Source organism: Salmo salar, chromosome ssa21 (assembly GCF_905237065.1).
Source record: "Salmo salar chromosome ssa21, Ssal_v3.1, whole genome shotgun sequence".
Taxonomy (NCBI): Eukaryota; Metazoa; Chordata; class Actinopteri; order Salmoniformes; family Salmonidae; genus Salmo; species Salmo salar.
In genome coordinates, this window is record NC_059462.1 from 10,903,473 (window position 1) to 10,925,699 (window position 22,227).

At 43.0% G+C, this 22,227-nt stretch overlaps 1 protein-coding gene across 6 annotated transcripts in view; it reads left to right on the forward strand.

Annotated features, from left to right (window-relative positions):
* hdac4 (histone deacetylase 4) overlaps positions 1 to 22,227 on the forward strand; it is a 245,849-nt gene that overhangs the window by 131,109 nt on the left and 92,513 nt on the right. The window contains exon 1 of one of the 6 annotated variants that reach the window (XM_014164300.2): positions 2,101 to 2,877. The exons of the other annotated variants lie outside the window; for them this stretch is intronic. Within the exon in view, the coding sequence (XP_014019775.1) occupies positions 2,874 to 2,877 (4 nt within the window). The 5' untranslated portion in view covers positions 2,101 to 2,873. Of the gene's footprint in view, positions 1 to 2,100; positions 2,878 to 22,227 lie in introns of those variants that run through there. 6 annotated transcript variants of the gene reach the window in all.

The window sequence follows — 22,227 nt, forward strand, 5'->3', positions numbered from 1 at the left end:
TGTTATTGACGTCAGGCACGTTAGAGCTCAAAGATAAGGTGGCCTAATCACATCCAGGTGTTTTGTGTGCAGGGGAGAGCAGGGCAGCAGGACAGGGTTGGTAGGTGGTCAGAGTATTCTGCAAACTGAAATGTTCAGAACGTTGCGGATGGAAATCTAAGGAATAGAGCTGACATGATTCCCTGTTCTACATAACATCATGTCGGTTCTAAACAACACTTTTTTTTGTATTATTATTTGTTGTATTTTATCCCCTTTTTCTCCCCCAATTTAGTGATATCCAATTACGATCTTGCTTCATCTCTGCAACTCCCCAACAGGCTCGGGAGAGGCGGAGGTCGAGTCATGCGTCCTCCGAAACATGATCCGCCAAACCGCGCCTCTTAACACCCGCCCGCTTAACCCGGAAGCCAGCTGCACCAATGTGTCGGAGGAAACACCGTTCAAGTGACGACCGAAGTCAGCCTGCAGGCTCCCAGCCCACCACAAGGAGTCGCTAGAGTGCGATGAGCCAAGTAAAGCCTCCCAGGCCAAACCTTCCACTAACCCGGACGATGCTGGGCCAATTGTGCGTTGCCCTATGGGACTCTCGGTCATGGCCGGTTGTAACACAGCCTGGGAACGAACCCGGGTCTGTAGTGATTCCTCAAGCACTGCGATGCAGTGCCTTGGACCCCTGTACCACCCTGGAGGCCCTTACACAAAACTTTTCTATCCGAAAGGACCTCGGAACTGTCCAACTATAGGTTTGTATTTCCTGGGCCAGTATTCATGAAGAGTCTCAGAATAGGAAAGCTGAACTCGGATCAGTTTAGCCTTTTAGATCATAGTTAATAGGATTATATGGACAGGGACGACCTGATCCTAGCTCAGCAGGCCTACTCTGAAATGCCTTGTGAATATGGGCCCTGGTTTGTGAAAAACCTCTTGAGACATATCCTGCTGATAATAATATGTGAGGGCTGCTATTGATACGTTTAGTGCATTGATCACAGAGGAGTAAACGCTACATTGATCTTCTCCGTGGAACAGTGTGTCCAATGTCTCCCCGTTACCTCTCACAGACACACGGTACATACTCACGCTCACGATGCACACACACGGCCGCATAATCATATGGGAAAGCATGTATATGACTGACTAATCTTGTGTGTGGGTGTGCAGTGCATGGACATTAAGCGTGTGTGTGCATGTACAGTATGTGTGTACTTGCCTGTGTATGCATGCATAGGTGCGCACATATCCATATGTATATTTCAATGAGCTATAGCAGTAGACAGAGTACTCTTCAAAGTCATATCCACGTTACAGTTACCAGAGAGAGATCGAGTAGAGGAGGCCATTAGGCAAAGCAATGCACAGCCAGAGATGTTGATGGCATTAGCAACAGCTGGCTGTTGACTGTGAAGAGACATGCATGAATGGGAAAGCCAACCAGATGCTGCCCAAAGGAAAGGTTTTGGCAAATCTTTCTCTTCTCTCCGATCTATCCGTCAGCTAGTCCAGCGAATTAACTCATGCTATAGAGGGGTGGAGAGAGATCCCGAGGGAGGGAAAGGGAGAATGCGAGAGGGGGGTGATTGTACCGTTGAGGGATACACTCTTCGAAATGGGGACGGCCAAAGAACCCTTTTAGGTTCTAGATAGCAAAACATTTTCTAAGAAGAAGGAGAGAGAGAAAGTGAGAACTTGAGATAGGTAGGAGAGAGAGATTAAGTGAGATAGATGTAGGGAGACAGAAGGGATAGATAGAGAAAGAGACTGTTAGAGGGAAGGGATAGAAAAGGAAAAATATAGTGATGTAGAGAGGGAATTGATAGATGGATAGAGAATTAGAGATGGAGAGAGAAATGAGGCAATCTAATTGTGGCGTCTGGCTGCGCCACCCCGCCACAGTGACTTGCTAATCTGTAAATCTTCTCTCGAGCACTTTCCCTGTAGACCAGAGCCTGCTGCGCACTGACTGGCCATATAGCAGTCTGGAATCACACCCAACCCATGTGGACTTAATGAGAGAGGGATATGGAGGGGGAGGGAGGGAGGGAGAGAGGGGGAGGGAGAGAGGGAGGGAGAGAGAGAGAGGGAGGCTGGGAAGGAGATTGGGAAGAGAGGGAAGAAAACAAAAAGGAAAGGGATGGAGATGGAGGGATGAGGAAGGGATGGAGAACAGGTGAAATGGAAGAGGAGAGCATTTCGATGGCGGTATCTGAGCAGACATGCGCGAGATAGGGAGGAATGATGGAGGACAAGAAGACTGACAAAAGAGCTATAGGAAAAGAGGTAGACATGAACAGAAGTACAGAGAGGGGGACGCTGAGGGAAGAAAAGAAAAACATAGAAGTAAATGGGTGAAAAAGAAGAGGGGGAAAGGAGGGGGAGAGTGACAGATGTAGAGAGAGTTAAACTATGGAAAGGAGAGAGTTAGAGAGAAAGAAAAGAATGAGGAAGATGGATATAGACAGTGAGAAGCAGAGTTCCCCACAGTAGGTCTGTCCCTTCTGTAAAAATCAGCCTGTTCAAGGAGGGAGGGAGGGAGAGGGGGAGAGAGGCGCACAAACACTCAGCATGCCTAAAACTGCCCTCTGATGTCACCAGCCCCTGGAGAGGGAAAGAGGGGAGGGGACCAGTGAGATGACTGAACGAGCGAGAGACACAGCCAGAGGGCGAGCGCAAACAGAGCGGAGTGAGAGAAGGAGAGCGACAGAGAGAGAAAACAGAGAGGTGGCGACTGAGAGCACTGTACCGGCGTCTGCTGTGGACTTGAGGCTGTGTTTTACGGCGTGTGGTGTGTCAGCGGTGGAGAGTTTAGCTCTGGTTCAGTGAGGCTGATCAAGCGATCGCGTTGGCCACACACCATCTGGACAGCACAACTGATGGGTGAGAGAGGAGCTCTGCGCTGTACAGTGTGTACCCAGTCCTGTGTGTGTGTGTGTGTGTGTGTGTGTGTGTGTGTGTGTGTGTGTGTGTGTGTGTGTGTGTGTGTGTGTGTGTGTGTGTGTGTGTGTGTGCTTGCCTGTTTGGGGTTGTCTGTGGCTGTTGGTGTGTGTGTGTGTGGGGGACAGGCTGAGTAGACTGTGTGTTTGTTGAATGGTGGTGATGTGTTATCGCACGCTCTGCTCTGCAGCCTTGAGCACTCAATGGAGCAGATGGCTGTGGCCACTACCTACTACTGCGCGCCGTGGATGTGTGGGTTCTGTGTGTTCTTATGTGAGAGAGCAAGTGTGTGTGTGTCTATCTTACCATATGCAGTTCATTGATTTTCTCTTTTTTTTGTGTGTATTCGTGTTAGCGTATTTTGGGGAATTATGTGTGTCACGTAATCTTGAAATTGTGTACCGTGCGGACTGGGAAGTGTTTAGTGTGGAGTGTCTTGTGTTTTTGTGAATGCTTCTGTGTGCCGCATAAATTGTGTGTGTGTGTGTGTGTGTGTTCCACTTCACTGTGTCCTGGCGCAGAGTGTCTGCCCTGCACCACATGGCGAGAGAAGGGGAGGGAGAGGGAGAGACGGCGAGCGAAAGAAAGAAAGGGACAGGGAGAGAGAAGCAGAGCAGCGTGTGAAACACACAGATGGAGAGAAGAAAATGAGACAGGGAAGGGAGGAATAGAGGAAGGATGATGTTGAGGCTTTGGCTGAAAGAGGAGTGCAACACCACTTTTCCCTTGGCATTACACTGTCGTCTGATGTTTTAAAAGCCTTACATTGATTTATTTGACCTATGACTCTAAACTGTCTGTTAGCTGACTGGCAGATGGAGTGGGGTTGAGTGTGAGTTCGGTTGGATTCAGTTTGTGGTTGAGTGAGATTAGGTGGAGTGTAGCGCCTCATGTAAAACCAGTGATACGTTACAGTAATAAGGAGCCTAAGGGCTGAGTCGGGTATGTTTGACTGTGGGTTTATCCCCTGTGTGTGGAACCTCTGTGATCACTGTGTTTACATACCGTGCATACAGGTAGAGGTGGGCGGGAGAGAGAGAGGATAGGAGAAGAAGAGAGGTAGAGGGGTGTAGGGAAGGGAGATGGCTTGAGAAAGGAGAGAGTGGTAGTGAGAGGTGGGAGAGAGTAGGAGAGAGAGAGAGTGGGAGGTGGGAGAGAGAGAGGCAGCATACACTCTTGGACAAATGTAACATGTATGCACGAAAAGGACACACAAACACACTACTCTCAGCCACCTACCCCTTTAACAACCATGTGCTCTCTGACCGTAACCACAAACACTCCACCACAAACGCAACCCACTGTACCCAAAACGACAACAACAAAAAAACGATTGGTCCGTCCACCTACTGTACTCCCCTCTTTCCCCTCCAGCCAACCAGTTGCCTCGCTCCAGGGGTCTTCAGGGAACCTCTTTCCCCTCTAAAGCATCTGTGTGGGTCCTTGGCGCCGTGATATAATGGTAATCCTTAATCCCTACTGTGGGGGGGGGGTACCAGTCCAGTAGCTTCTGTGGTTTAACCTGCGCTATAAATATATCCGATTTCTATGATCTTTCCCATGATCCTTGATGTGTTTGTTGATTGAGGCCACTTGGAGTAGGCGGAGCTTGCCCCCTAGACTCTTCTGATCTAAGGTCAGTTTTGTGTCACTGTTTCTTAACAGTCTCCTAGCCACGTTTTATGTGGTACCGTCCTCTGTAGTACACCCGATAGTGCTTCCACGCTCTTTGTCTCTCTTTCACTCACACAGCACACACACACACACACACACACACACACACACACACACACACACACACACACACACACACACACACACAGGGATGCTTATTTGTGAGGGTGTTTGTGTGCATCTACGTTTGATTACATATGTATTTGTTTATTTGGATTGGTTACAGGACACTGATATAAGCAACAGAACACTGATACACTACTAGAAATGATACAAACAATACAACAACACAAATATTTGTGTTTAGTGCGTTTGTGTGCGTGTCCCCTCAGAGTCCACACCGTTCCACGAGATGTCTTTTTTTTTAAAGGACATTTTTACTGTTTGCTTGAGTTATTGGAAATGGAAGGAAGTTCCTTGCCGATCAAGGCTCTGTATAATACTGTGCGTTGACGTGAATTCGTTTTGGACTTGGGGATTGTGAAGAGACCACTGGTGGAATGTCTTGTGGGGTATGGGTGTCTGAGCTGAACGTTATCAAAGAATCTGAAATGTTGATCACAGTAATATTTCTGCTAAAAACTAGAAGAGGTACAGTTAATCTCAACCCTCAACCAGGACTACTCATGCATGTTGTTGTTACAGTAGTTCTGTGTGTGCAGTTAAGGGCATACCAAACGCAGAATGTCTTTTAATAGCAGACACACCCCTCCCCATGTTCACAACGACTTTGTTGATATGACTTGACCATGATAACTGACCATCCAATGTTATCCCCAGGAGTTCAGCTTCCTCAATGGTCACACTCTTTATGTACCGCTCCAGTTGAGGTTTACATCTTAAATAATGTTCTGAACCAAATACAATGCTTTTGGTTTTAGATATATTTAAGATAAGTTTATTATTAATTACCCAATCTGGTACTGACTGTAACTCCTTATTTAAAATGTCAGCGATATGTCTGTGTGCCTGCTCAGATGTGTCTGTGTGCCTGCTCAGATGTGTCTGTGTGCCTGCTCAGATGTGTCTGTGTGCCTGCTCAGATGTGTCTGTGTGCCTGCTCAGATGTGTCTGTGTGCCTGCTCAAATGTGTCTGTGTGCCTGCCTCAGATGTGTCTGCGTGCGTGCCTCAGATGTGTCTGCGTGCGTGCCTCAGATGTGTCTGCGTGCGTGCCTCAGATGTGTCTGCGTGCGTGCCTCAGATGTGTCTGCGTGCGTGCCTCAGATGTGTCTGCGTGCGTGCCTCAGATGTGTCTGTGTGCGTGCCTCAGATGTGTCTGTGCATGCGCGTGTGTGGGCCATGACGTGTGGGAGCGTTTAACCAGAAATGCAACAACTACAGAGCGAACGACGACTCCTGTTAGCTGGCCTAATTGCTTCCTAGCGGCGTTTCAGTGACAGCGCTATACATTAGGCTTCATTTACTGTCAACATGTCATGTTTAAATGTAGCTGTCAGAGATTGCACTTTGTACTGCCTATCTAGGAGGGAGTTTGGTATACGCTGTGCTAGTGGAGGGAAAGGTTGCGTTTTGTGTGGCATTTGATTTGAGTGGCCAGTGTACGTGTGTTAGCCTGAGTAAAAAAAAAGGATAAAGATGTATTGTCACATGCGCCGGATAGGTGCAGTGAAATGTGTTGTTTTACAGGGTCAGCCATAGTAGTATGGAGCACCTGGAGCAAATGAGGGTTACGTGCCTTTCTCAAGGGAACATCGACAGATTTTTCACCTTGTCGGCTCGGGTATTCAAACCAGCGACCTTTCGGTTACTGGCCCAAACGCTCTAACCGCTAGGCTACCTGCCGCCCTTATAAAATAATCGTAACAATTGTTAAAAGCACGTGCTGGTCACCCACAAAACCAGCATCAAGTCACATTATGCTGGCTTGCAAAGTGATGTCTTCCTAATGGAATCCACCCAGAGTGGGGATATCCAACCAGTGGAACTTTTATTCACCCACAATCTGCATTCAGAATGAAGCAGCTTGGTGTGTGTTTGTGTGCGCGTACTTAAACGTGCGTCTGTGTGCGCGCCTGCGTGTTTTGGGTGGCATTCAATTTGAGTGGCCAGTGTATGTTTTCTGTGTACAGTGAGGGAAAAAAGTATTTGATCCCCTGCTGATTTTGTACGTTTGCCCACTGACAAAGAAATAATCAGTCTATAATTTTAATGGTAGGTTTATTTGAACAGTGAGAGACAGAATAACAAAAAAATCCAGAAAAACGCATGTCAAAAATGTTATAAATTGATTTGCATTTTAATGAGGGAAATAAGTATTTGACCCCTCTGCAAAACATGACTTAGTACTTGGTGGCAAAACCCTTGTTGGCAATCACAGAGGTCAGAGGTTTCTTGTAGTTGGCCACCAGGTTTGTACACATCTCAGGAGGGATTTTGTCCCACTCCTCTTTGCAGATCTTCTCCAAGTCATTAAGGTTTCGAGGCTGACGTTTGGCAACTCGAACCTTCAGCTCCCACCACAGATTTTCTATGGGATTAAGGTCTGGAGACTGGCTAGGCCACTCCAGGACCTTAATGTGCTTCTTCTTGAGCCACTCCTTTGTTGCCTTGGCCGTGTGTTTTGGGTCATTGTCATGCTGGAATATCCATCCACGACCCATTTTCAATTCCCTGGCTGAGGGAAGGAGGTTCTCACCCAAGATTTGACGGTACGTGGCCCCGTCCATCGTCCCTTTGATGCGGTGAAGTTGTCCTGTCCCCTTAGCAGAAAAACACCCCCAAAGCATAATGTTTCCACCTCCATGTTTGACGGTGGGGATGGTGTTCTTGGGGTCATAGGCAGCATTCCTCCTCCTCCAAACACAGCGAGTTGAGTTGATGCCAAAGAGCTCCATTTTGGTCTCATCTGACCACAACACTTTCACCCAGTTGTCCTCTGAATCATTCAGATGTTCATTAGCAAACTTCAGACGGGCATGTATATGTGCTTTCTTGAGCAGGGGGACCTTGCGGGCGCTGCAGGATTTCAGTCCTTCATGGCGTAGTGTGTTACCAATTGTTTTCTTGGTGACTATGGTCCCAGCAGCCTTGAGATCATTGACAAGATCCTCTCGTGTAGTTCTGGGCTGATTCCTCACCGTTCTCATGATCATTGCAACTCCACGAGGTGAGATCTTGCATGGAGGCCGAGGGAGATTGACAGTTCTTTTGTTTCTTCCATTTGCGAATAATCGCACCAATTGTTGTCACCTTCTCGCCAAGCTGCTTGGCGATGGTCTTTTAGCCCATTCCAGCCTCGTGTAGGTCTACAATCTTGTCCCTGACATCCTTGGAGAGCTCTTTAGTCTTGGCCATGGTGGAGAGTTTGGAATCTGATTGATTGCTTCTGTGGACAGGTGTCTTTTAATCAGGTAACAAGCTGAGATTAGGAGCACTCCCTTTAAGAGTGTGCTCCTAATCTCAGCTCATTACCTGTATAAAAGACACCTGTGAGCCAGAAATCTTTCTGATTGAGGGGGTCAAATACTTATTTCCCTCATTAAAATGCAAATCAATTTATAACATTTTTGACGTGCGTTTTTCTGGATTTTTTTGTTGTTATTCTGTCTCTCACTGTTCAAATAAACCTACCATTAAAATTATAGACTGATCATTTCTTTGTCAGTGGGCAAACGTACAACATCAGCAGGGGATCAAATACTTTTTTCCCTCACTGAATGCCTTTCCCTCATACAATGCTCTGTGCAATTCTCCACTTGCGTCCTCGGGTCCTTCTCAATAGTCTGCAATGGCTTCTCGTCTGATCTGAAAATACAGGCCAGGTGAAAGCAATATGGAGAAAATGTACTGATACTCTGCTTCCATCTTTCCAGTTCTTTCATGCCGACGCAGCGAGAGGAAAAGGTGACTAGAAAAGGACGCCACCGTGCGCTATCGAGACGCAGCCCGTTAGCCTGTTAGCTTGTTTCGCTAAACCCAAGCCTCTAGCCAATAAAGCTCTCTTTGGCGTTCTATTGTGGTAGCGTGGTTAGCCCCTGAGTGCCCTGGTTCTTTAGCAGTGATTACACTGGCTCTCTCTGTGGCTCTCGCTGGCCCCTACAGTGGGAGAATGAGTGGCTGTAATTGGGTATTCATTCCCTGGGCCCTGGCCTTAGCACCGCCAGCCATTGATTGCCGCGCCTCTCCTCTACTGCACTTGTATTAATGGGAAGAGTTTGGATGGAGCCAGCTATCTACTGCCACTTGTAACACGAACACTCCTCTCCAGTGCCACAGTGGCACAACAGATGCATTTTCTCTGCTTTACTCGGCTTTATGGGGGGGTGCACTTCTGTGTGTGTAGATCCTGGCCTGGAAATTGCCGGCCGCAGGGTGGAAGAAGTGACGGAGCACGTGGCGGCTGTGTCTCCTGTAAACGAGAGCAGTGTTTAGTCTGAGGTGAACCCCTTCTTTGGCCGGCACGGTAGAGCAGGCATTCTGGGTATGAAAGGACCCCTCGCTTGCCCAAAGATCTGTGGCTGTGCAAGGCTGCAGACTATACTCAAGAGGTCTTAGAGGCAGGCACCATGAGCTACTCCTATGAGCACCAGATGTTGAAAATATATTTCTGGTCAAAAAAGAAGTTGAAAATAGGTACTTTTGGTTGAAAATATATTGAAAATACATTTTTTTTTTTTATTATTGTGCTAATTGGACCACACTTGAGTGTAGAGGGAGAGTTAGTTCTAATGTGATGTAAATACATATTGTATGCACGGAATACCTACTGTTGATCGAATAGATAACAAAAATGTTAAATGCACTTATTTGACAAGAGGGATAGTGTTGACATGGGCCTGTTAAAAAACAACCTTCCTTGCTTCCTTCCTTGAAGTTATCGCAGATCTTTCGAGGTTGTAGAGTGTATTTGTAGAGTGGAAGGAATGATACATTCCAAAGGTATTTGAACAAGGCCCTTGTGCCCAGCATATAAAGAGGGGAATTATGATCAGTCTACTGATGCCTTGCACTTGGGCTTCAACAAATCCCTTGAAAAGCATAGTTGTTATAGTATTCGCCGTTTTAAAACGACATATTTGTAACGTAGACACGGAGTCAGGAAGCAGATACAGTTAGTATGGTTAGTACGAACATGGAGCGATAACAAAACAAGAGAAGCATCTGACATGGAAACACAAGCAATACGACCTGATGATCGATAACAAAATATTGCTATATAAAGGGTTAATAAAACATATCCAGATCTGATCTATAGAGCTCATATTTAGGGTACATTTAACAGATCAAATCATGTAGTTGTGGGTCATATCATAACTGTTTTGTAACTCATTAACAGCCCTCCTACACATGACAATTAAATTGGCCGTACTGGTCTATAACGCACACATGATGGGTCTATGTATGAATTCCATGCAGTCAATGTAATGCGATTTCTATTTTACCATTCATAAACCATTTATAAAGCATTTATAAACATATCAAAAACTTAGTACGGAAACAACTAGGGTGGGCAATATACCGTATAGGCCTATGCCGTATACCGTGGTGTATTGAAATACCCACAGTATGATTTTCAATACCGTCCATACCTTTCAAACGGTTTTAGCTTGTTTTTACATAAATGTGAATTTTTGCTTTTTAAAGGAAAACTCCACCCAAAAACTTGATACAGGCTGTATTTCTGTATTTGGAAAGTTATATTTCTAAAAAACTTGATTGTTGACAGGCAAAACATGTTTGGACTATATCGACAATGGACTAATAAAACAAATACTAAAAGATAGTATTCTGTCCACAGAAGCAAATCTCCAGCTCAGGGCTCCAGCTATGCAAAGGGTTTGCTAATTTGCTAGCTAATTGGGTAACTTGAAAGATCAAAATTCTTTGTTACAGCAGAGACCTGGATCAACATCCCTGCTGTCTAATATTTGTTTTGTGGGTGCAGCAAACTGTGAGAAGCCTTTTGAGATAGTTGTATAACCTTGAGCTGGGTTGTCTGTCCTTGCAATTCGTTTAGCTAGCATCCGCTATGGGTATTCGCTAGTACTTTGTTAACATTTATTAGCATATTTTTTTTTAATATGTTTTTTAACCTTTGGTAAGAAATATCTTCCCTTATGTGCACTGCCGGTAATATTGTATACCCCTGTATGGTACAGGAACAATATGAAGGTATGAAAATCTGGACACCGCCCAGCCCTAGACACAACACAGAATGCTAAAGGAAAATATTAACATTTTATTTAGATCTTCCAGGTGGAAGTTAGCTAGCACAGAAAACTAATGCCCGAGGGCATTGCCAACGATTCCTACTATTAAAAATGTTCAATTTTACTTTTCTTGAATGGATTTATCAAAGATGTATATTCAAAGCATTCAAATTAAATTCCCCATTTCAGACTAACACAGTGTGTTAAAGCTAGCTGGCATTTTGATAATGTAGCAGGCTAGCTAGCTCGCTAGCAGCTAGCTAAGCCCCTGGCAATGTCAACACGTTTTCCAATTCGGTCAATAAAAGTAGCAAAATCATAAAACTCATGAAATGTTTAGTTGACAATGGTAGCTATCTCACTATTTTAAGACCTAAATTGTACTTTTGCATGTTACGAACCTCTAACAACATGACAAAATAAGAGACAGAAACATGACATTCTTTCAATTTTGGCTGCACAGAACGAATGTGAGAGGTGAGAGGTCAGTGAAATGTTACTTCCTGGTAACCTCTCGCTTCTACAAAAAATGTAATAAAAAATAAAACGAATTAAACATTTAGTTTACCTTTTTGTTCACTATTCCATGACTGACATTGTTTGTTTGCACATTTAAAATAACAAAAATAGCTAAGAAGCCTCAAGAACACTGGGCTGTTAACCAGATGTGATCTCACACTGACCTTTCACGTCTCCTCTGCAGTCAAAACAAAGGCAACTGGTTTCTGTTTTCTGTTCATAATGTGCAAAAGTACAATGGAAATAGTGAAATACTAAATGTTATATGAATTTTATTATGATTTTGTAACATTTATTGAATGAGTTCTAAAAAGTGTTGACATTGTGAGAGGGGCTTAGCTAGTAGATGCAACATTAGTGGGTAATGGGTAATGCTAGCTATCTTACCACCCTGTGTTAATATGTTTTGCTCACTAAAATATTTATTCCTATGAGTCTGAAATGGAGAATTGAATTTGAATGGTTTGAATATAAATCCTTGTTAAATCTACTCAAGAAAAGTCCAAAAGAAAAATGTCAATAGTTGGTAGGACTCTTCGGTGAAGTCCTAAGCAAATTGCTTTCTGTGCTAGCTAGCTACAGTGGTTCCTCCTTTAAAAGTTCAACTTAGAGGTAATGAGTGGAGAACAGGAGGGCTTCTTAAAGAAAAACTAACAGGTCTGTGAGAGCCGGAATTCTTACTGGTTGGTAGGTGATCAAATACTTATGTCATGCAATAAAATGCAAATTAATTACTTAAAAATCATACAATGTGATTTTCTGGATTTTTGTTTTAGATTCCGTCTCTCACAGTTGAAGTGTACCTATGATAAACATTACAGACCTCTACATGCTTTGTAAGTAGGAAAACCTGCAAAATCGGCAGTGTATCAAATACTTGTTCTCCCCACTGTATGTGTATATGTGGTTCGAATTCAGGCTGTATCACATCCGACTGTGACTGGGAGCGCCACAGGGCACCGCACAATTGGCCCAGCGGGTTTGGCCGGGGTAGGCCTTCATTGGCCAGGGTAGGCTGGTGCTCGGGTAGGCTGGTGCTGAAAATATAAGCTATCTTGTTATGCAGGTGTTGCACACCAACAGATGGAGAAAACCTACACCAGTCGACCAATTCATTTCAACAATAATCTTTATTTTAATTTGACTTTACAAACAACAAGAGGGCTTAATTGGAGTCTATTTCTTCTGAGCCTAGACCTATATAAAATAACTTAACTGGCTGAGGTAGTCTATGAGGCTTTATTAGGCCTACTTAGAATTGCAACTGGTCAAAAATGTAGCATCCTACATAAAACAATCATTTAAAGAAAAAAAGTCTGCACGTTCGATCTAAACAATGTAACTAATAATTAAAAGCGCACATTTGTAAATCCCAAACTATAAAAGTAATTGGAAAGGTAAATACACATTACGTGTGACACAATAAAGAATGTAAACAATATGTAAACAAGATGGTGTGTTTTTATTTACAGTAGTGATGGACAACTGGAGGCATTTTGAAAACAGGTTTTCAAACACTTGTTTTTCACAACTGTAGCAGGTGTAGCCCATCATGCAAGTGTTTCCTATTAGCAGGACAAAATACTTTTTATAACCCGGCTGTTGTGAAATTCCCCCAACTTGCAATGTATTATGCTTAAGTACTCTAAAGTACATAATATATATAATATATATATTTCCTTCCTATGCTTAAGTACTCTAAAGTACTTAATATATATATTTCCTTTAAGATTCCTTTAACATTCTGTGTTATCATGCGTATTATTTTTGATACGTGAGGCATGTTTATAAATGCTTTATGAGTGGGAAAGTAGAAATGACATTACATTCACTTCATATAATTTATACATAGACCTTTAATGTTGGTGTTATAGATCAGAGTGGCAAACTGCACAGTTAATTACCATGAAGTGCTTAGCTATAAATGGTTTGTAAATGGGAAAATAGATTGGACTTTACTTTGACTGCATAGAGTTTATACATAGACCCTTCAGGTGTGCGTTATAGACCAGTATGAACAACTTAATTGTGATGTAGAGGAGGGCAGATAATGAGTTACGAACGAGTTCATAGACCTTCAACTACATGATTTGATCTGTAAAATGTACAGTGAGGATTGAACCCTGTGGGGATCTTCATGCACGATTGACCTCAGCACGGAGAAGGTGGTAAGTCACAGGCTTATACCGGCCTTTAGGGGAATTTGGGGGCTTGAACAGGCTATATATACCAGCATCATTTTCAAAACATGGATTGGCCTTTTGGCATATTCACTAACATGCCAGAAGCACACTTTTGAGAACCGCCATAATGATGACACTACGCTGTCATTGTAATGAATCATCTATTAAGATACCTAAATATGAGCTCTTACATAGCATGACATGAATGCACTATAGATATGCTATGGATATACAGTATTAAATTAACTTTTAATAATACAGTTGGGAGCTGTTATAACACTTTCATGAAATGAAATGTAGTCAAAGTAAATTGTTACCGCGAAAAAAGACTACAATTTGAGCTGTCTTGTTTAGCCACTCGGTCATTCCAGTGAATGTGTGTTGATCAGCCTCTCCAGCTCAGACCAGTCCTTGTTCTCTCTGACACTGGTGGAGTAGTCAATCTTAATTACTCTATTACTCCCTAGTCTCAGAGGGCATGCAGGGTCAACGACTCCCCTTTTCCCATACGACCTCATGGCGTCCATGGCATCAGAGGGTTACCGCCAAACCTTTTGTCAGGGCCCAGAGAACAAACCCCTCTCTGTGGAACTGAGCTAACCATGGACTCCTGCGAACGTCACTGCCACGCCATCGCCCTGACACATCAATAGCCACAAGTCCGGGTATTACCAGAGCCCTAGTTAGTTAGAGAGATGGGGGTTGTGGCTTGGTGGCTCTTCTCCCAACAATGGGTGAGGACACATACCACTTTGAGCTGTTTGTGAAGAGTGGAGGGCTGGGAAAGTGTGCGTAAATGGGAGATGTTTGAGGGTGCGGCTTGCAAATAAGGAGGCCTGGACGTTTCTGAAAGAGCTCAATGTGTGGAATGATTCTCTCCGAAGGCCCCGTTTTGACCTACTTTGGTTTGACATTGTGTTTGTTGCTTGTTTGTGTGTGGAAACACTGACAGGTGTGAGAATGCTTGTCTTTGTGTCTGCGTCCTTGCACACGTCACATGGGTGGAAGTTTACTGCATGTCATTGGACGACAATTACACTAAAGGGGTTATGATTGGAACTGGTGGACATGAAACCTGGGGAAACAGTGAGTACTACTGTGGAACTGCTGGATATGTGTAGTTAAGGTCCTGAGAAGCCAATGGGCATCCAGTCTCTGAAGGCTACCAGACAGACTTGACTAGATGGACAGAAGGTCAGAGGTCAAGATAGGTGTGTCGCTCAGTGCGACAGCTCTCCATACATCAAGGCTCCAAAATCACTGGAACACATCATCCCCACTGCGACTATAGTCTGTCTTAGCCCCACCCTTCTCTGCATGCCGCCCTAAGGGAGGTATAGTGTTGCAGCCCGTGCTGAAATCCGCCCGGTGCCAAAGAGGCCATTGGTCATCTCAGCAATAGTCCACAACCGTGCCACCCTGTGATTGGTCAGTCGGGAGGCCAGGGCACCTCTGATAGGGCAGACTTCAATGCTCTTGTTTTGTTGCACAGGATATCTAGTTAGCTGGCATTGGTCTTGGGACCGTGCCAGGTGGCACTCCTCATAGTAGAAATCGATTAGAGAAAGAGCCTGATATTCTATACCGTGGTGTTCTTTCTCTCACTGTGGACTCAAAATGTGAGTTGAAAGCATCCACATAGTATTCCAGGAGTTTGTGCATGTGCATTTGTATGTGGGTTTGTGTGTGTGACACATGCGCGGTTCTGCTAATGTGTATGCATATGGTCCATGTGCATCCTTATGTATGCATGCCTTGATGTAATACTGTTGTTAAGCTTGCTGTTTTTACACAGTGTTTTTAGCTCTATGAAAACTAAGTCTGCAGACATACAACCACTGATAAACAAGTCAGTGAGTTACATTTGGAGGGAAATGTTTTGAACTGACGTGTGCTAGGGCACTTGTACATGTATTGCACTCTGAATGCTACAAGCACTTACTTTGGTTAGTTCTGTAAATGGTTTTCAGTCCCCATTATTGACTGAGTCACTCTGTTTCGTGAAAGATATGAGGAAATAGAGATGATCTGATAGACGGTCAGAGTATCTTTGTTTTGCATACACACACGATGAGATAGAAGACGCATAGAGTTATTGAATGGAGTACAGTGTTAATAGCTTCGCTGTTTACTGTGTGTTTACTGTGTGTGTGTGTGTGTGTGTGTGTGTGTGTGTGTGTGTGTGTGTGTGTGTGTGTGTGTGTGTGTGTAGACAGACCTGCAGGAACCTCTCTGGGGGCTGATTTAGGCGTGATGTATAGCCAAGTGGTGGCCCAAGTGTCCCGTCCCACAATGCAACGGGCTTCGCCCAGCGATCCCAGGAAATCAATCTCCATCAGCTACGGCAGCATGTCTCCTTCCGTCAGTGACACCTCTGCAGAGCACACACACACACACATACTGCCTCTCACACACACACATTCTCACACTCACAACCACCCCACACACTGTAAGTGCTTGGCGTGTCAGCAAATCCCTGCCGCTAAACTCATGTTGCAGTGGGATTGTTTTTTTGCTCTGTTGCCAGGTTGCATCATTACAACCCAGTATGTGTGTGGACCCAAACTGCAGCTCTGAGAGTGTGAGTGTGCGTGCACTTGCGCTGCTCATTGGGCTTGTGCATGAATACGTGTGTGGATCTGTCTGTATACGGTGTCTTCAAAAAGTGTTCATAATCCTTGACATTTTCCACATTTTGTTGTTACAGTCTGAATTTTAAAATCAGGTGTTTTGTCACTGACTTACACACAGTACCCCATAATGTAAAATGATGGGGTATATTTTTGAAAAAATGAATTCAAAATGAAAAGCTGAAATGTCTTGAGTCAATAAGTATTCAACCCCTCTGTTATGGCAAGCCTAAATAAGTTCAGGAGCAAAAAGGGCTTAAGTCACAATAAGTTGCACGGATTCACTTTGTGTGCAATAATAGTGTTCAACATTAGTTTTAAATGACTACCTCATCTCTGTACCCCACACATACAATTATCTGTAAGGTCTCTCAATCGAGCAGTGAATTTCAAACACAGATTCAACCACAAAGACCATGGAGGTTTTCCAATGCCTCGCAAAGAAGGGCACCAATTGGTAGATGGGTTAAAAAAAAAGCAGGCATTGAATATCCCTTTCAGCATGGTGAAGTTATTAATTACACTTTGGATGGTGTATCAATACACCCAGTCACTACAAAGATATAGGCGTCCTTACTAACTCAGTTGCTGTAGAGGAAGGAAACCGCTCAGCGATTTCACCATGAGGCCAATGGTGACTTTAAAACAGAATTGATTGGCTGTGATAGGAGAAAGCTAAGTATGTATTAACAACATTGTAGTTACTCCACAATACTAACCTAATTGACAGAGTGAAAAGATGGAAGCTTGTACCGAATAAAAATATTTCAAAACATGTTTCTGTTTGCAACCTGGCATTAAAGTAATACTAGAAAAAATGTGACAAAATGTTTCAATTTTTGTCCTGAATACAAAGTGTTTGGATCAAATCCAATACCACACATTACTGAGTAACACTCTCCATATTTTCAAACATAGTGGTGGCTGCATCATGTTATGGTTATTCTTGTAATCGTTAAGAAACTGAATGGAGCTAAGCGCAGGCAAAATCCTAGAGGAAAACCTGGTTCAATCTTCTTTCAACCAGACACTGGGAGATTAATTCACCTTTCAGCAGGACAATAACCTAAAACACAAGGCTTGACTTAAATCTACTTGAGAATCTATGGCAAGTCCTGAAAATGGTTCTCCAGCAATGATCAAAAACCAATTTGATAGAGCTGGTGGAATTTTGAAAAGAATAATGTGCAAATGTTGCACAATTTGGTATTTTATTAGGATCCCCATTAGCTCTTGCAAAAGCAGCAGCTACTCTTCCTGGGGTCTACTCAAAACATGAAACATATACAGAATGACATAATACATAACATCAATAGACAAGAACAGCTCAAGGACAGAACTACATCAATTCTTTAAAAAGGCACATGTAGCCTTCATATAAATGCATACACACAAACTATCTAGGTCAAATAGGGGAGAGGCGTTGTGCTGCAAGGTGTTGCTTTATCTGTTTTTTAAACCAGGTTTGCTGTTTATTTGAGCAATATGAGATGGAAGGAAGTCCCATGCAATAATGGCTCTATATATTACTGTACTTTTTCTTGAATTTGTTCTGGATTTGGGGACTGTGAAAAGACCCCTGGTGGCATGTCTGGTGGGATAAGTGTGTGTGTCAGAGCTGTGTGTAAATTGAATATGCAAACAATTTGGCAGTCAGTCTCTCCTCAACTCTTAGCCAAGAGAGACTGGCATGCATAGTATTTATATCAGCCCTCTGATTACAATTAAGAGCAAAATGTGCCGCTCTGTTCTGGGCCAGCTGCAGCTTAACTAGGTCTTTCCTTGCAGCACTGGACCACACGACTGGACAATAGTCAAGATTAGACAAAACTAGAGCCTGCAGAACTTTCTTTTTGGAGTGTGGTGTCACAAAAAAGCAGAGCATCTCTTTATTACGGCTAGACCTCTCCCCATCTTTACAACCATTGAATCTATGTGTTTTGACCATGACAGTTTGCAATCTAAGGTAATGCCAAGTAATTTAGTCTCCTCAACTTGTTCAACAGCCACACCATTCAGGACCAGATTCAGCTGAGGTCTAGAACTTAAGATATGATTTGTACCAAATACAATGCTCTTAGTTTTAGAGATTTATGGAATGGGTAGCCAGTTTATTACTGGCCACCCACTCCAAAACAGACTGCAACTCTTTGTTAAGGGTTTCAGTGACTTCATTAGCTGTGTTTGCTGATGTGTATATGGTTGAATCATCAGTATACATGGATACACATGCTTTGTTTAATGCCAGTGGCAGGTCATTGGTAAAAATATAAAAGAGTAGAGGGCCTAGAGAGCTGCCCTGTGGTACACCACACTTTACATGTTTGACATTAAAGAAGCTTCCATTAAAGAAAACCCTCTGAGTTCTATTAGATAGATAGAATCCACAATATGGCAGAGGTTGAAAAGCTATAGCACATAAGTTTTTTCAATAACAGGTTATGGTCAATAATATCAAAGGCTGCACTGAAATCGAACAGTACAGCTCCCACAATCTTCTTATTATCAATTTCTATCACCCAATCATCAGTTATTTGTCAGTGCAGTACATGTTGAGTGACCTTCTCTATAAGTATGCTGAAAGTCTGTTGTTAATTTGTTTACAGAGAAATAGCATTGTATTTGGTCAAACACCATTTTTTCAACAGTTTGCTAAGAGGTAGCAGCAAGCTTATAGGTCTGTTGTTAGAACCAGTAAAGGCCGCTTTACCACTCTTGGGTAGCGGAATTACTTTGGCTTCCCTCCAGGCCTGAGGACAGACTTTCCTCTAGGCTCAGATAAAAAATATGATAGATAGGAGTGGCTATAGAGTCAGCTACCATCCTCAGTAGCTTTCCATCTAAATTGTCAATGCCAGGAGGTTTGTCATTATTGATCGTTAACAATTATTCCACCTCTCCCGAACTAACTTTACAAAATTCTAACTTGCACTGCTATTCTTTCATAATTGTTTTATTTATGCATGAATACAATTGTTCATTGTTGTCATTTCCTGCCTACGTTTGCCCACTTTGCCAATGAAGCCAATGAATCATTAAAATAATTGGCAACATCAAATGGTTTTGTGATGAATAAGCCATCTGATTTGATGAAAGATGGAGTTGAATTTGTCTTTCTGCCCATAATTTTATTTAAAGTACTGAAGTTAATTTCCATCATTCTTTATATCATTGATCTTGGCTTCATATTAAAGTTTCTTCTTCTTTTTGTTGAGTTTAGTCACATCATTTCTCAATTTGCAGTAAGTAAGCCAGTCGGATGTGCAGCCAGACTTATTAGCCACTCCTTTTGCCCCATCTCTTTCAACCATACAGTTTTTCAATTCCTCATCAATCCATGGAGCCTTAACAGTTCTGTCAGTTTCTTAACAGGTGCATGTTTATCAATAATTGGACGAAGCAATTACATAAATTCGTCAAGTGCAGCGTCTGGATGCTCCTCATTAATTACATCAGACCAACAAATATTTTTAACATCATCCACAAAAGAGTCACAGCAAAATCTTTTGTATGATCTCTTATACACTATTTTAGGCCCAGCTTTTGGAACTTTGGCTTTCCTGGATGTAGCCACTATATTGTGATCACTGCATCCAATGGGTACGGATACAGCTTTAGAACAAAGTTCTACAGTATTAGGAAAAATGTGATCGATACATGTGGATGATCTTGTTCCTGTAGTGTTAGTAAACACCCTGGTAGGTTGATTAATAACCTGAACCAGATTACAGGCACTGGTTACAGTAAGAAGCTTCCTCTTGAGCGGACAGCTTGATGAAAACCAGTCAATATTCAGGTCCCCAAGAAAGTAGACCTCTCTGTTTACATCTCATACACTATTAAGCATTTCACACATATTATTTATATACTGACTGTTAGTACTTGGTGGCCTATAGCAACACCCCAAAAGAAAAGGCTTTAGATGTGCCAGGTGAACCCACAACCACAACACTTCATTAACACTTGACATAAGATCTTCTCTAAGCATTACAGGGATATTCCTCTGAATTTATACAGCAACACCTCCCCCATAAGCATTTCTGTCTCTTCTATAGATGTTATATCCTTGTATTGCTACTGATGTATCCTCAAATGAATTATCTAAGTCAGTCTCAGAAATGGCTAATATATGAATGTTATCTGATGTTAGCAAGTTATTAACTTCATGAACCTTATTTCTAAGGCTACATTTATTAATATGAGCTATTTTCAGCCCTTTCCTGGGTAGCTGATCAGAGACAGGCATAATACTGAAAAGAGCAAACAAAGCAAGAGAGAAAATGTATACATTCAGCAGTCCATTAATCAATTGGTGTGTGTGTCTGTGTGTGTGTCTGTGCTGCGGGGGTTGAGGCTACGAACCCATAGGCTTGGCTCTCTCATCCCTTCCAGGCTTCTGGGAGGGAGGGTGGACAATGAGACTGTCAAAGCGGATGTATGTAATGTCCCCACGCGCTCTGGCAGCTTTCATGGCTGGTATCAATCTAGGTGTGGAAATCTCTTGGCGACAGCTGCAATCGCTGCCAAAGGTCCTTCTACAAAGTCATGACTTAGGGGTGTGAATACATATGTAAATTAGATTTCTGTATTTCAATACCTTTGCAAACATTTCAAAAAAACATATTTTCACATTGTCATCATGGGGTTTTCTGTGTTGATGAGTGAGAAAAAAATCAATTTAGTACATTTTGAATTCAGGCTGGAACACTACAAAATGTGGAATAAATCAAGCGGAATGAATACTTTCTGAAGGCACTGTATGTGTGTTGTGCGTGTGCGTGTGCGTGTGAGTGTGTGTGTGTGTGTGCGCGCGCATGTATTTGTGCGTGTTCACATGTGTATGGATTTGTTTGACTGCATACGTGTTTGTGTGAGAGCCATCCACCTCCTCTTCCTCTCGGGCAGGCCAATGACCAAGAGTGTCACAACCAACCCAGATTAGAAGGGATCAAGTGAAAGATAACTAGGAACAACTGTCTGGACATTGGGGTTTTTACTTCACTCAGCCCCAAAGCTTCTCTCCGTAGAAGTCTAATTCTCTCGTTCTGACCCATTTCTGTTTTGTAATTCTATTTATCCTTTATGTAACCAAAAGGGAGTCATTGCCAAGACAGACAACAACATGCGTTTAGGCTAAGAGTGTCACTGTAAAACACGGCTCAACAGAAAGACATTACTTTTTCTTTACATACAGTGTAGACCCGAGTGTGGATTGTATCCAACATCTCACATATTGTCCCTTTGTGCCCTACAGAGGACTGAAGCTACTGTCTGAATTGAAGGTATAAAACATATCAAAACTATCCTATGAGTAAAAGATGTTGAAAAGACATGTTGGTTACGGAGACTCATTCCTATGAGCAAAAGATGTTGTCTTTTCAACGTCTTGTGCTCACTGGAGTCACTGTTGTACCACCAACTCTGTACCACTGACTGTTATACAAATGTCTGAGAATTTATGTTCAGGGTTCATGCATGTGTCTACGTCATATGGTGTATGTGTTACGTAGCAGCTCTTTGTCTTCATCTCCATGCCAAGCAATAAGGCTCCAGCTGAACAAGCTCCTATCTACTTATTCAAAGACACCACACAGAAAGTTGCTTCCTGTCCAGAAGAGCATTTGCTACCCCCCGCCTACCCTCTGAATAGACCCTCAATGCCGCCTTTGTGCTCATACCCTCCACCCCTCATACCCATGCCGTCACAGAGCACATTTTTTACGCTATCCCGTGATGAGGGTGGCAGACTATTCTTTTTTTGTACAATTTGATAAAACATTTAAAAACAATACAAAACATACACATACAAACGACATCACACCTGCCCAGACCCACATGCTCACACCCCCATCCGCCAGCGCCCGCATCACTCTCCGCACCATTTTGTTTCTCTCCGTCACCTCACGCACTTTCAACATTTGTATTTTGTAGTTGCTAATAGTAGTCTCCAGGTGTCCTGTAGATTATTTGTAGAGATGAGATTTTTCAACCCCCTTTGGAGGCTCCTTGAATTAGCCTTTTTTTTTTTTACCTTTCCATTGTGTTAACAACAGAGCATTGGTTGATTTTCAGTTCGTAAGTATACTTTTTTCAAGATGATTGATGAGAAAAGTATC